This window comes from Varroa jacobsoni, unplaced genomic scaffold, assembly GCF_002532875.2.
Source record: "Varroa jacobsoni isolate VJ856 unplaced genomic scaffold, vjacob_1.0 scaffold_625, whole genome shotgun sequence".
NCBI classification, from domain to species: domain Eukaryota; kingdom Metazoa; phylum Arthropoda; class Arachnida; order Mesostigmata; family Varroidae; genus Varroa; species Varroa jacobsoni.
This window is the reverse complement of record NW_019213527.1, coordinates 331,768-346,558: the sequence shown is the minus strand read 5'-3', so window position 1 is coordinate 346,558 and position 14,791 is coordinate 331,768. Positions and strand designations below refer to the sequence as shown.

The following is a 14,791-nucleotide window of genomic DNA, read 5'->3' as shown; positions in this document are numbered from 1 at the left end:
GGAAGTAAATGAAAGAAAATGGGTAGCCACAACTACGATAAGGTAGCGAAGCACCGAGCAACTCTCTAAAGATAATCAACTGGGAATACAGGGAAATAGCTCGTTGAAGAAGATAATCACAGAACATGAGAAGTAGAAATAAATGCGTCATCAACGGAAATCTATCCCATACAGAGTTTCCGAGTGGCCATTCGTATTTAGGAATCTAATGGATGGCTAGGATATTGTTCAATGTAACTCGGTTATTGTTGCAGTTAAATTTCAAAGGAAAGGTGTGTATGCTCTGCCATCGTTTTGTATCTAGAGAGATAGCAGTGGGGCTATTTAAATAAGCGTTTATTGACGCATTTTTATGACTACATAGTACGCCACTTCCATTACCCAAGACGCCTGTTAGAACCGCTCTTGGTAGCAAGACCATAGTAGTGGCGGGAGATCATAGAGAATGCCTAATACGATGACCTCTAACATGGATGCTTGGTATACGTGCTCGACCACGCGATTTTCGTTGCTCTAGCTTTTTTTTTTTTTTTGTTAATCACTGTTGTCCTTCAAGGAGGCGGAATCAATACAAAATATCGTTTCTCTTCTTTAGATATTCCTATTGAGCTTAACAAACATTTACACCCCAAAAATTTGTGCTAGCACCCAGAAATGTTGTGCAGGTTAAGCTCGAGCGTGATTGCGTGTTCTACCCAACTCTTAGCCAGACTAGACAGCATGGTTTCGAATCATCTCGCCGAGGATCCGTACTACGGTGTGGATCGGAAAACAACCCGATCTTCTGACCATTAATAACTTCGACCGTTAGTTGTTAGCTAAGCTCGTGGTCTCGGGCCATTTGGTGCTCGCTAGTGAACAGAGGTGCCAGTGGTGCACGAAAAAAGATAGAGTGGAGCAGTCGGCCGCGAAGTGCCCCAGCGGTTTCATCTCCTTCCACAAGCAAAGAAATAAAGTGCATTAAGAGAAAAAAGCCAAGTTTTGCTTTTTGTATGTGCCAGCCATCCCGGGTATGATCAGCGTGGTGAGATGGAGCATTTTGGCGCCTGTCGCCCAACCCAGCTAGCCGCATAAGTAGCAGTTGGTGCAGCTGATTGCTTGGACTTTTCTCGGCTAAATCCTCCCATACCAGAATGCGTCTTGTTCCGCCGTTGAGACCTGTTGTTCCCTTTCGAGCTTTTCTGAACTCGGCACAACGCAGATGTTCGCACTGCCCGATTTCTGGTACCTCGCATTTTCCGGTCGCCGTGTATTAAACCAACTGTGGTACCTGTATCCTCGTCGTCGTCGTTCTCGCTGACATGTCCCGACGATAGCCCGTCCTCGAGCACAGGCATCAAACGCGATCCTCCAGAGTTGGCCATGGAAAGCAGTTCGTCCGGATCTCCTGAGAAACATGGGTCAGACACGTCGGTCACCATTCAACACGAAATAAACGAAGCGGAGCGTACGGTGAGACAAAGACAAAGTGCAAGCGAATTTTTTTTAACCAAAAAAAATCGAACCTGCATAGAGTGCAGGCCGTATACCATCAATGAATAGCAAGTGATTCAGAAAGGTCATGTGCTAAGAGGGGAAACGGTGTCGCTTAATAGCTTCTGATAGCCGCTGCTCATGTCTCTTGGGGCGGGAAATAAAAACCCCGCTTGAAAAAACTTCTATATTCTACAGCTAAATATATTGACTAGAATCACCTTCGGTGCCGTCCGAATCAACAGTGTTACAGTCGTCTGTGTTAGAGACCGAAGGCGAGACGGTCAGATTACGCATTGAAGTGTCCATTCCTAAGAAGTCGTCCAGCTCTCCTACCATGTCTACCTGAAGAGAGTGCTGCTGCACCTGAAAATAACAAATTAGAAAGGTAAGTTGGCATTATCCCAATAAATAACTCCAAATGGAAACGACAAGCTATATGCAGTCCATCACCAACACTGTTTCCTTGCCTGATAGAGATCGTGTTTTGCCTTCCGCGTTCACAACTACTGCACACATACTACACCGAAAAAAATCAATATGAGCAATAAGAGTTCTGCTAACACATTTAGTAATGAAAATTTATAATGGATCGGAAATGACTACCTACCCTTTCGTGGAGCATAACCATCTCCTTGGCGTCGGTGTGGCCGTGCGTTGGCCCCTGATGGTCTTTGAGGCCTCCTTTACGTATAGTAGTGTACTGAGGTTCCTCAGGGCTCGTGCCACTAGTAAGGTTTAATTTTGGCGGGACTGGTGGTGCACAAGATGACCCGCCCGGACTCGCTTGTCCGGTTGGACACGCAACGTCCCCTGCGCGGGTCTCTTTCACAGGAGATGCGAGCCGGTGGGCAACATACGAGCTACCACCTCGATCGCCTTTGTTATTCTCGCCACGGCCCTGGTGCTGTTGCTGCTGCTGCTGCTGGAGTTGAGTTTGTTGGCGATCACGTTCACGATCTGTCACTGGCCTATATGATAATCTGTCAGTTAAAAGGTGATCACACAGAAGTAAACGTAACTGATTGTGATTATATGAAGACTCATTGATGAACAAGCGGATATATGTCCTCCTACCTCACTACCGTATACGTCTCAATTAGATGTGGCGTTAACATAAATGACACCATAAAATAAAGTATATTAGCAGGATATAAAGGTGTACAGACAGGCGTTTAGTTATACTAGAAAGCCGTACCATTCCCGACGTTTATGAATGAATTTCACACTTATTTATATAGTAACGCGTTGAACTACATATGTATTATAAAAAGACAAGGTAACGTAAACTTGACTACACAGATCCGCATCAAAGCTTGTGTGTTGTCAGAAAATAGCTTCCAGCACGAAAGCCAGGCAAAGCCAACTTTTCGCTGTGCCGTCAAGTAGTGCTCCATTTTACTGGATTTCGAATGGAAATTCCAAATTACCGGTAGTCCAGATCGTTAAAATCGGTAGGCGAGCCATTCTTCTCGTTCTTGACACTTCCATTAAGCAGCTCACTTAGCAACTGGACAGCTTCATTTTCTTTTTTTAGATCCTTGTCGTCAGCGTCGTCTTGCTGCTGTCTCTCAAGCCGATCTAGCTCTCGATCACACCTGTCTGGCCTGTCGCTATTGTCATTGGTCTTCTCCTTGGCGGGCGCGTACACCCTCTGCGGGTAGCCGGGTAGACCGGAACTCCTTTTAGGCCGTCCGTAACGACGCGGCGATCCTTCGTATTGGGCGATAGGCACGGTGCCGATGACACGTGCAACTCCCTCGTCACCCTGCGACGTCGACGTATCGCACGAATTGCTACACGACAATTCATCTAGACTTTTCATTGATGATCCACCTTTACACACACACACACATATATATACACGGTAGATCGCATTCGAAGTTAGCAGTTGATGACATAGAAACGAGAAACGAGGTTATTTATTGTTGTCATCGTTTCCCTCATCTAGGGGTATAAGCAAGGCCCAGCTAGATGTTCAGTAGCTGTCTCACGCGCCTGTTTAACCGACTCCATAGCGAGCATCAAGTACTTTCTTCTACAATTAAGTTTCTAAGTTACTTGACAAATGCCTATTATATATATATATATATATTGAAAATAGAGACTCTTGACTGTTGCTCCACTATATGAAAATGCGGTAATGAAAATGTTCATAAAGCCGTGTGCAAAAATTTCTAGATTCCCTTTTTCGTCTCTCACCGTTCATGGCCGAGTGGCCGTTCAGAAGCGTAGGAGGAGGTGGGGGCGGTGAGGGTCCCAGCAGAACGGATACGACCCGGACACCTCCTGGCGAAGAAAGATCCCGAGATATACCTAGTCCTTCGCCGCCATGCGTCGGTAGCTCGGAACATTCGCTGCCCTCCTCCTGGATCCCATTGAGGCCACCGGCGTGCATGGGGGCGCACGGTGTTGGAGACGGAGGGGCCATTAAACCGCTATCGTCTTTATGTGCAGGTATGACAAAAGGGAACGAATAGACAAAGACAGCACGATATCGAAACCGATATTAGCGAGAGAGTATTAAAAACCAGTCGATAAACAAATGTGTTTATTTTATGGCTAAAAAGAAGAAAAACAGTGAGTAACGTTGATTGCATGGCGAAGCTGAACGAAAAAAAAAATTGTATATATATATAGCATACGGCGTTCGCACTATTTTGAAAATGCGCGTACTCCTGCCTTGCCATAGAACAAGATCCTGAAGTGAATAAGCCTTGTAGAACTCGTGTTCACATTAAAAAAAAATGCAATATAGGTAGATCCCAGTACCAAGGAATTCCCTATCGAATCCACTGAACGATATTAATATTGACATAGAAAATAATTGACATTGTCGTCTAAAAAAAAAAACTACAAGATACACATGAGCATTGTATTTCAAAAAAAAAAACAAACGGTAAACTATTTTTCTCTCCATACGGAAGTGTGCTTATTATTCGATTCCTCGTGACTTACGTGATTCACTTTCAGTCTACTAGCTCACAATCAAATTAGACACAGTGTCTTATTTGCACTATGCTACTTACAACTTATATTATATATATCCGGCAAACTATGTGCTTGCAAGACGTAACAATTGTCAACCTAGATGGCAAGGCGGCAAATCCCAAAAGCAATCCATTACTATTCATTTCGCAACTTATATGCATCCATTAAAGCGAAACCTATTGAAGAGCGTAGGACAAGTAACCCTCTTGAGTTACTAGCAATCTACTTCGAGCTTTGAGCATCTAGCGTTAACTGACAGTACGCCTTATGTTACAGTCTGTCAATTGTACCTAACGGCTAAACATACAGAACGGCAGCAGTAAGTTCCTTCGTTGTTTGATAGCTTGCATAACACTACCCGTCATTAGTACAATTTAAGGTTATCGATAATTCTACCCGAATCACGCATTCCTTCGTCATTAGTAACAATGACGCTTCCCTTCCTTTGCTTCACATTTTACACGATCACACCATGTTATGTCCAAGACTCCCATCCTTTCCTATGTGCTTTCCTCATATAGTTACACCTCCCTTTATCTTTTTCTGCATAAATCTCAATTAATGCACTGCACGAAATGTCCACAGACTCTGCTCCTTTTGTTTCCCTTTTACTCTTCTGCTTTCTCTATAGTCGTATTAGTATGCGTGCAATTAAATTATATTCTGCATTTAGTCCGCAGGCTTTTCCACAAAGGATCTCACGAGTAACAAATCCAATAAATCGGCTTCATATCCTGCAGTTCGTATCTAATCGCAGCTCAGTACGAGTATCTCGCTGGTCGCTTTCTTTCGCATGTTGAGATACTTACCGATATCATCATAGACGACGTCGTGTTGCTGCTGTTGTTGAGCTTGATATTGCTGCGGCTGATGGTGTTGAAGTTGACGATGTTGTCTCGTGACGTCGACCAGTTCCCTTTCGATGCGGTTAATCCGCTCCGCGCCCCTGTCAAGCAACGATCCGTTGGAAATCGCGGTGGATTCCGGCAGAGTGGTCGTGGCAGCCATCGTCGACGGCGGGTCTAATACTCCTTCGCTTCCGAGTGGCTTGTTGTCATCCATTAAGTTGACCGGTTCACGTCGTTGCTTCTTGGCGCGGACGGACGAGTTCTTTTTTGCAGACGAAACTACTTCCCGACCGCCTGCCATCTCGATCCGTTCTCGCGTTTCACTAGCTGCGATTAGAAAATATTAGGATAATTATGAGGCAGGCAAAGGTTGAAGAACAACAACAACAGGCAGGGAGAGAGAGAAGATGAATTGTTAAAAAATCGCCGAGGCACAGCTATCCATTGGGCAGATGGTTCTTGAATTGTGATATAATAGCTCAAAGGTTTACGCAATACGAGCAGTTTTTGCTAAGCGATGCCATATACCAACCGTCTTCATCTCTACCACTCTGCCTATTTTTTCCTATTTCTAGGTAGGTCTGCGGTCTAGGTACGTATCTATATATCCCATTGCACACAATCAAGCTAGTCATACATGCCAGCGAAAAAGAAGAACGCCCAGAAAATAGAAATTATTTGCTTTTTTCGCCGAGCAAGTTGGAGGAAAGCAAAAAGATCCAAACGCGAAATGGTTTGCATTGTGCCCCCGCGAAAGGACCAACCTCGTTTCATCAGCCACTACAACATTAATCAATGGACACGTCATAGTCACGCAAGTTTCAAGCTTCCTTGAGCTCTCACGATGGCGCCTCTTGCATGCGAACTGCCCGCCATCGGAAAGTAAACATCTCGCGCACCCAGCGGAACCAGTAATCAGTCCTTGCCCAAGGCGCTCAGAAGGTAAGCTAAACGGCCCACTATTCTCGTCAGACTTTAGCTAAAGATGATAAAAGAGCGACACAGGGGATGGATTTGAAAAAAAGCCATCCCCTTGTATTTCGTTTTTGCTGCCCCTCAAATCGCAGCGATGCGCGAGCACTTAACTCGCGCCGCGGCGGCCGTGAGGCCACGAGCGATGCCGCCATTGCCGGTGGTGGAAGCACGAAAACGATAGTCGCTACCAGGATGAGTCGCTTTTGTCGAGCTAAGAATGGGCGGCTGGAGGCTTCAGGAAAGCAAGGAGGCCTGCGGGACGCGAACGAAGCGCTTGCAGGCCGAAGGAACGTTTCTTTGTACGATAATTACACGTCTGGTCCCGAAGGCACTTAATACATTTTTCATCGCCATGCCACCATCGTCCCTTTATGCCTTTCCTTTATAGACAGAACCCGTCCCACCTTACCAAAGCGTTGCACTAACCGAGTACGCGCTGGTAAGCTATGTGCCCTTGAACCATATTTAAACGCTCGAGCTGCTGCTTGTCCTGTAAACGAAGCCGACTGGGCTGCCAACCCAGTTCTATCTTGCACTCGCAACGGTGTCGCCATAGCACCGCAAAGCATGGCGTTTTTACGGTGTTACTACTGAAGCCACCTCTGTGCTTGTACCTTTTATCGTTGGAAACGGTCACCCGATTCGCTGTCTAACCGCTATAGCAAACATCGCTTCGGCCTTCTCCATCACCGTTTGCGTTCGAAAAAAAGAAGACGATCTAGAGCATTTAACCGCACACTTTTACCCTAACTTTTAAACTTTGCGCTCTTTGTTTTCTTCCCGAAAACTAAGCAGCTACACGAAGAATCTCGGTACCACTCTTATAATGATGGCCAGGGGCAGACGAACGAACGTGGTAATAACACATCTGCTACAACGTGAACAGAGAGCATATCAACAACTACAAAATGAGTGGCAGAAGAAAATATAGGAGAATGGTCGCCAAACAAATCATTCTGTGTCACATCTTTCCTTATGGACATTTCTATGAATTGCAGCAGAACGTGGCGTAATGTTTTTCTTGCACTACTGTTTGCTGATGTTTGCTTCTTATGGGCAGCATGATCTTATGGGAGCGTATTGGTAGTCTATCGTTATATAATAATGAAATAAACACCTATAAACATTGAGGGGAACTCGCTAGAACGAAGCTGTTTGAAACCGATAAAACGTTCGGCCGATTTGTCATTTCAACGTATTTTAATCTTGCCTGCGCGCATATTACCGAAATGCGTCTATGATACGACTCACGAGTGATAACTGATAGCGTTTTCATCGTTTACCAGTAGCTTTTAGTGTTAATGCCTCACAAAAGACTAAGGGGCGCATGATGTGTTGATGACCACTGCAACGGGTGAGCAGTATTCAGACTAAAAATGGTCGCTGCGTGACTAGTTAACTAGAGCTTCATAAATATCGTTCTGTGGAAGCTATCACTGTAGATGTGTATGAGTGAGCGTTTTCGGCAAGTTCAATTTGTTACAGAACGGCACTAATGTAAGAGCTATTCTCACTGTGTGTGTAGCAACGACAAAAACATAGCTAGATGTTAGATAGGATAAACTGGAAGAGTTAAATGCTGCTAAAAAAGAAAACAAATTATGTTCCCCTAAGCATGTAGCCGTAACGTGTTTGCCTACTAATGTATGGGACGCTTGAGGTAGCCTAAATTCGAAACCGGGTGTGGACCCCTTAATTTTCTTTTGGGAAAAACCAATATCTCATCTAAGGTTGTACTGTATTTGCACATGTATTTCACAAAAAGTCATAGTCCTATAATAACTGTTTAGATCAACAAATATAATTGAGAATAGTAAATGAAAAAAATCAAGCGTCCTGTGATTCGAATAATAAGCGGGTGCGGGTGCGGGTATATGGGTCGAGCGTCTTTCAGCTTTACAAAAAAGAGATGTTGTGAGGAAGAAAACGTCACAGAAGCAATCACAGAAATAAGATCACACCGACGTCGGTGGCTCAGCCAAAATAATACATGAGCCTCCCTTCATGGTTAACAAAAGGAAATGGGGTTTTAGAGCTAGATAAGAATAAATTTGAAACTACAGTAATGTTTTTTTCAGTTGATTCCTTTTCTAACTGGAGGAATATCTGTTTACTGTTTATTTGAAATGGAGCCGTACAGAAAAGCCTGGTTGAGCCTTTTTGATCAGTCCTATATAGAACCGTCTTCTAACTTACTTATATTCACCTCTTACTTCGTGTATTTTTTGATCCGAACTCACGAGACTAGAAAGAGTTTTTGGCGATTTAATATTATTTGGGCTTCGTATAGATACCGAGATGGCGCAAACGGTGTAGAAGAGTGTACAAATCCACAATAGCAATCGAATAATACCAGAAACCTTAAGCCTGACTTAAAGACATATTGCCATATTTGAACGAAAACCTCTAATTTCAAGTGTTCCAAATCACCCCACTTTACGATATGGATAAAATGTTTAGTTAAATGTAAGATAATGGTATGAAATAAGCGCTTTTAAATATTCATCATGAAACTAAATGCTACATTACCGGTACGGTTCAGATCGCATTGGCGCACTTTAATGGTTTATATCGCAACTTTACGATGGCATCATATCATAAACAACGACTAATGCAAATATTTATACAGATCAAACTCTACACGACTTTCTATAACTGAAGCCAAAGAAAAATCGTGAAAATAGCCTAATAAAAATAAGACAAATTTATTGACCAAAAAAAATTAATAGTTACAAAAGAAATCGTAGTCGTGCAATATAGACGCACACAGCGAAAGCCTGCAACATTCTACAGCCAGACATTTATATTGCATTCAATACAAAAGAGGACTTGTTCGGAAGTTAAATTTAAACGTAAAATTAACATTTCACTTGATCATCCACAGCGCGATATATACGAGCAAAACGTACAAATTTGGACCTTCGATTTATCGTTTGCGGTACATCTTTCTAAGCTGTCTCTCCGTAATCGACAGTAACCGTAATAATAAACGTGTTTTCTATGGGCTAATGTTCTATGGGCAGACTGTTTTAACTGTTGAACATTTTTGTCAAATTTACTGATCCGCCATTTTCTGTGCAGAAGCCTTCGAGTCCCTCTCGTAGCTGTTGACCATTTTACGAGTTCAAAGATTTCCACTCATTGCAGTAATCACTGGCATAGTTGCTTCGAGAGCGATATCTCCCTTTGCCTGCATACAGTTTTCCTCTATTCAGAACACGCCGTGGCCCGCCTACATTTGTTTTGGAAATGGAGAAATCAACCACCTGGACCGGCCGTACAAACAACCTAAGCGTAACGGCTGCTTGCACAATGCTACGCTCCGTTAAGCTCGTTACTAATTATAATGTCCCTGGCTAAATACGTTTACCATAGCTTAACGGAAGCCGTATCAACTTACCCTTCTATCTCCAGCACCCCATCAGCGTCTCCCCAGCCACAGTATACACACTCCAATAGATGTTACGCCGCTATACGCAGCGGTCTAAAGACATGATAGAGGCACGTTTTTTCTCTTGAATATTACTCCCAAAATGTTTGTGGATTCTGAACACTTATCAAATGAAAGCGTAGCAGTAGCTATTTGTTATTTCCTAAACAATCTGAATGTTGGCGGCTGGATCGACTATAGCGAAGATAAACAGAAGTAAGTATATTACTATGCGAGATTCTGCCACGGAAACAAAGCGTTAATAATTATACTTTTTACCTTAGTGGATTAAAACAAAAAGGTATAAACAAGTGAAGCAAAAACAAGAAAAGCAAAAAAAAAAGAGCATGCATGGAAGAACGTGCGCTTTTACTTAATTGAGGCTTCTACGTAGGCAAAAAAATGCACGATATCTATGAAGGACTATACTAAAGTATGACATAAATTGTCGGTACCATCAGTTTTTTTTAAAGTATTACTGTTCATTAATTAAGTTCCGTTTTTCGTTTAACGTAAGCGCACTGCCGTTAATTATTGTCCTTGTGTACTAATATCTGTCCGTGTTGGTTTCAGCCTTCAAGTCCAAGGCAACTCTCCGTCTTACAAGTAGGATATAGGAATGGATCATATAAGCTGTCCATTGTGGCCTCATGGAATCATCAAACATCTCATTTTATATGACTACATTTGTGTGTTTTCGGTCCAGTAGCTCGATTTAGATTGGCATATTTATACATGTTTCTAGTTTCTTAAAGAAACTGTTTTTTTGGCCTTTTTTTTTGTTTTTCTTTAAGGCAAAATATAACTGAGACGGGATAAGGAGCTCCATTGGAGAGTCTCCTTTTGGAAAATATGTAATATTAATACTCAGAATATCATAGCAAAACCGCTAACACAATAGTGACACAAAGAACAATTTTCCAATACAATTGACCTTTTTTGCGTAGTTTCGCGTCTCTGCATAGCGGAAAAGATGGTTGTTTTTGTGACCAAAAATAATTACGGAAAACTTGCTTCAATTAGCATGCTCAATACCGTGTTAGTATGTGGGCTTTTTTCATTTATCTTCGGACCGATGTTTTTTTCTCGATTTGATTGAATGTGAGGTGGCTTTATTTTTTTAAATCACCGCAAAACGAAATGCTAAAGCCGAACAGTCTTTTAAAAAAGCACTAATTGGTTACATCGTGAAGCGTAGGTCGTTACTGCTACCTCAACAGAACCTCTTAATGTTTCTATTCGCACTGTGTTTTTTTTTTTATTCAGCTTCGTTTCGAGCTAGCCACATTTGCTGATCATTTTACTCTGCATGCCAAGCAATATGTACGGAGCAGCCTCTTATGATTTCTTCCTTCACCCAATAGTAGGAAATGAAGCACCGAAAAAAAGGCACAGAACAAACGTATTCGAAAACTCCTCGTCAGAAAGCCAAAGAGCTGGGAAAGAACAGCCGAGACGGATGACTTTCCTATGAATGCGCCATTCAGCTGGTCGGGCCATTGGTCGACCCGAAGAACGTTTGGAAACAACTGCTAGGAGAAAAATCGCCGAAAGGCTGTTTTCCACTCTTGCAAAGGCGAAACACGACTCGATGAGTCTTTGTTTCGACTGAGCCTTATGCGATCAAACAGAGCCTCACAAAGTCTGCATAAAATATGAAGGTTAGATAGAATTTTGGACGACAAAATTTATCTACCAGGTCTGAACGTTGGACACCAAAATACGGCTAAAGGTAATTGGCTACTCAACCAATACCAGAGGGCTCCAGTTTGAGAAAGCAGAAATGATAGCTAGCTTCATCGCACTAGATAGCAGGAAAAAGTATGGGTAAAGGTCTTTACTTGCCTCCAATCTTTTTCTCTCACTCCCGTGTAAACAATTCAACCATTTTCTTTGTGGAAGAAAAACGCAAAAAACTTACTTAAGGTTCTTAATGTTCAAAGTAAAGATTAACAGCATTTATCTATAAAGTTCTGTATACTTTATAGAAAACAATATTGTCAAAAATAGGAATTCTTAATAATGCCTGCACCGTACCGATAGCAACTGATGACGTAAATGATATCCACGAGTGACGCTGCGACAAACATCAGACTATTTGGCCCCTTTAGACAATTAATTGCTCTCCTCTGTATCTACCCTAAATTGATCGGCACGTTTTTTTCTGTTCTACTTACGCAGTCATTAGAAAGTTACTGGAATAAATACTCTTAAAGATAAGTCGTCGTGTGTTGACGCACGAATATATCAATGAGCAATACATTTAAATCCAAACATTAGCCTCATTTTCCTCAGCTTTTATGCCCGCATCACACCAAAAGTGAAACGATCTCCCTTCCTCTCAGTCTTGTTGTGCAGCCTACTTTACAATATTATGGAGGAACAATCCTATTAAACGGTAGCCAGCCAGAAATCAGGCATCTTGCTTTTGGCTAGTTTACATCGACGAATCACCCATCGCCTCGACCATGAAGTTGTATTCCACACAAACACACACAGTTCCTAGAATTACCATGACTGCTGCGGCACCGCGAAGTCAACCGAGCCAACATAAGCGTTTACAAGAATGTAGGCATGCCAATCTTTGTTGACCTCGTACTTCTATTACTGCAGCATCAATAGTTATTTTTGCATAGCGGCGCTATTAGCGTGACACGGTTTTCGTTCTAATGGCAAATGCCAGTGAAACTTCTTATCAAAGTCTAGGTCAGTCAACATGGAGTGATATACAAGGCCAGAATAAACTATACCGTACCACCACGCCTCTTTCGCCCTCGACTTGCCTGTTTTCTGTTTAAAATCGAGAAAAACCTGGTGAGGACGACAAAAAGAATTAAACCTGAACTGAACGTCTGCTTACGATTTACCTGCTAGCTTTGCAAGACTAAGGTTTCTTGTAAATTAAAATCCTTGAACTGTCTTCCCTTCTAGCCATCTAGTGGGCGGAAATAGGGGACGAAGGGCAAGGTCCTGTGAATTACGCAGGCTAATCGCGGCTCCTACGACACTTAGCGCAAATTCTACTGCTGATCTCAGTTACTTGAAGTATGCTCGTTCTAGGCTCAATGAAAGCGTTCCGTTCTTGGAACTCTTTTCTCAAGCCATCTTTTTTCGTCTCTCGATCCGCAACTAATTTCTCCTTAGCTTCTGGCCTTTACCCAATTTACTCCCTCGTTTTCGTCGTCCTAGCAGCTTCGTGCGATGCTGAACATTCGGTTAGTCACTCGCATCTATCCCAATTCGTCCATTAGAGGTCTTCCGTTTTCCCAGACTCCATCCTCATTGCTCCCAGCATGCTTGGTTTCTTCAAGTTCTCTTGAGAGGCATCAACGAACCCCACAACGAGGTAAAGAAAGGGGAAACATAGAGCAAGCAAGAGCACCCCGACCTGGTTTCTGTGGAGCTTACGATTCTCGTTAGCATCTTCCGAGAATTTTACTTCTGACATCACAACGACTGACGTCTTCTCGCCTTAAGCTGGTTCTAAGTACCCAGAACACATTGGTGGTTCAATCACTGTTTTCTAATGGGAGACAGACTTTCGTTTGTATGTGGTAGATGTCGGTTTGCACTAGCCATTTGGACCCACTACACCTGCCGCCGGTGAAGTATGATACTAAACACTATGATATATAGTTGGGAGTCTTTTTTCATTTTGTCCTCGTCAAGAGATGAAAAGTTTATTCTTGTTTACTTAGACTTTGTAGCAGCTAAACCTGCAACTACCACCCACGCGATACACTTACACAGTCATTTTCCGAATAATTAAGTGCAGTTGCTATGTGTGGGAGTACACTTAGCCGCCTGAGTGTATGTTTTTATGTGGACGTTTTGTGTCCTTACCCCTCCCCTTCTTTTTTGCCCGAAACTATAATATTTGGCAGCAAGACGAGTTCTATGAGTCTGCTCCTTCTGGCGATTACCTTCTATTGGATGTGCCACTATTATTACCGTCATGATCACTGACCCTTAAAAGTGACTCCCACCGAGTTGCGGCCTTCTTTAAATCCATAAGCACTTCCAGTTCCAGCTCTTGTTGTGGTCCCATGCAGGTTTGAAGCGACCGTTCCGTCCTGCTCCATGACTCCTCTGGGTGCAACCTCACATAGGAGGTTGTCGGTAATGTTGACCGTTTCTTCGCGATCCCTCTCGCGCTGATCCCGATCCCGACTTTCCCGGTGTTGCTCAAGAAGAAAGTTCTCGTTGTCTGTTGGTGACGAAATGAACGCATCGGCCGAGCGGAGGAACTGAAAGAGCAGAAAGGAAGAGCGCGAAACACGTGGAGACCCAGTGAGGACAATAACAGAAGAGAAAAGAAAAAAAAAAGAAGGAAAATGGGGTCAGAAGTGATCTTCAATTTCCGTCAGACACAGATAAGACTAGTAAACATACTAACTTATACACTGGAACCCTAAACTAATCCGCCTTACCAAGATAGGCTTTCGTTGTAATCCATCGACGGTAACGACCAGCATCGCTTCGATTTTACCTGTAGAACTCAATTGCGACCCAATTGGCTTCAAAGCAAGTCGGAAACTAAAAAAAATTCGTTCGTCGCTGTTCGTAATGCTCGGGCCAACAGTAGCGCCGAAATAATTTTTTTAGTTTAATCCACTGGCAAAATCGGATTCGAAGTTCCCGCACAGGTTAGGAAGATCCTGCGTGAATCTCAACGAAGTATTATAAATGGATAAGCCGAGCAAGCCGTCAACAAAAATCAGTTTTGCTTGTAGTTCGATATAAAGTAGATTACAGGTGAATAAAGCCTATGAACTTAGTAAGTAACTGACTTTGTGTACTACAGTGATCGTAATATATGTTATCACGCTAACTATTGACATAAACCTTTGGATTTCATAACAACAATTACTGATAGCCGTTACGTGACAACAACCGGATATGGCAATGATGTTGGTCCCTGGAGGGCTACAAAAACATAACTGACAAGTAGGGTCTAAAGAATTGTTTTATTAGTACATATTAGTACACCTATACAGTACACTACTATTAACTAAAATGATGTCAGAAACCTAACGGTTTAAGCAGCGGACGTAAAACGTGAAAAAAAACTATA

The 14,791-nt window shown here is 42.8% G+C and overlaps 1 protein-coding gene across 7 annotated transcripts in view; it reads right to left on the bottom strand.

The window, feature by feature from the left end:
• The window catches only part of LOC111262072 (uncharacterized), an 84,054-nt gene that overhangs the window by 10,659 nt on the left and 58,604 nt on the right, over positions 1-14,791 (bottom strand). For 5 of the 7 annotated variants that reach the window (XM_086968932.1, XM_086968935.1, XM_086968934.1 and 2 more), the window contains 7 exons: positions 13,685-13,964; positions 5,274-5,639; positions 3,676-3,918; positions 2,904-3,309; positions 2,084-2,456; positions 1,695-1,839; positions 1,130-1,387 (listed from right to left, as the gene is read on the bottom strand). In XM_086968932.1, coding sequence (XP_086825058.1) covers positions 1,130-1,387; positions 1,695-1,839; positions 2,084-2,456; positions 2,904-3,309; positions 3,676-3,918; positions 5,274-5,639; positions 13,685-13,964 — 2,071 coding nt within the window. The remainder of the gene's footprint in view (positions 1-1,129; positions 1,388-1,694; positions 1,840-2,083; positions 2,457-2,903; positions 3,310-3,675; positions 3,919-5,273; positions 5,640-13,684; positions 13,965-14,791) is intronic. The other 2 variants (XM_022836053.1, XM_086968931.1) reach the window with 2 other exon arrangements.